The following is a 489-nucleotide window of genomic DNA, read 5'->3' as shown; positions in this document are numbered from 1 at the left end:
CTGAATGGGATACTTCTTCAAGGATATTCCTGTTTTTAGGGTTTGGTGGCAACAAGATGTAGGAGAGGATAGGAACCCTGAGGTTCTTCCTGTTATCGTGTTGCTGCGGAAGGGATTCCGACGGCATATAATGGGTATGGGAAATGTTGCAAGCGCATGACTACCACAGCCTCCACTGGGCTACCAGCATTAGTGAGCGACAAGCAAAAATCCACTTCAGGCATATCACTTTGTGCTTACACCTCACACTGTCATATGCAAAATTGTGATATAATACTATGAGGCGAAAAGAAAAGAGCAAGAGTCATAGCAAGGATGCAAGGTAGAGCATGTCGTATTGTGTCTGGAACTCTCAACTAATTCATGGTATTTACAATAACAAATCACTTGGTCACATGAAATGCGGAACACAACTAGTGGTGGCACCTAAACCACTGCCTGAGCGCTCTCCAAAGTCCTATACATATAATAATATCAGTTGACCGTGCA

At 43.6% G+C, this 489-nt stretch overlaps 1 pseudogene across 1 annotated transcript in view; it reads right to left on the bottom strand.

The window, feature by feature from the left end:
• The window catches only part of TEOVI_000750500:pseudogene, a 791-nt pseudogene extending 662 nt beyond the window's left edge, over nt 1-129 (bottom strand). The window contains exon 1 of the mRNA in view: nt 1-129. This exon is cut by the window's left edge and continues 9 nt beyond it. Within this exon, the coding sequence occupies nt 1-129 (129 nt within the window).
• Nucleotides 130-489: the final 360 nt, after the last annotated feature.

Source organism: Trypanosoma equiperdum (genome assembly GCF_001457755.1).
Source record: "Trypanosoma equiperdum strain OVI genome assembly, contig: ctg_1734, whole genome shotgun sequence".
Taxonomy (NCBI): Eukaryota; Euglenozoa; class Kinetoplastea; order Trypanosomatida; family Trypanosomatidae; genus Trypanosoma; species Trypanosoma equiperdum.
Note: the sequence above shows the minus strand (reverse complement) of the source record. Positions and strands in the feature narration are given on the sequence as shown.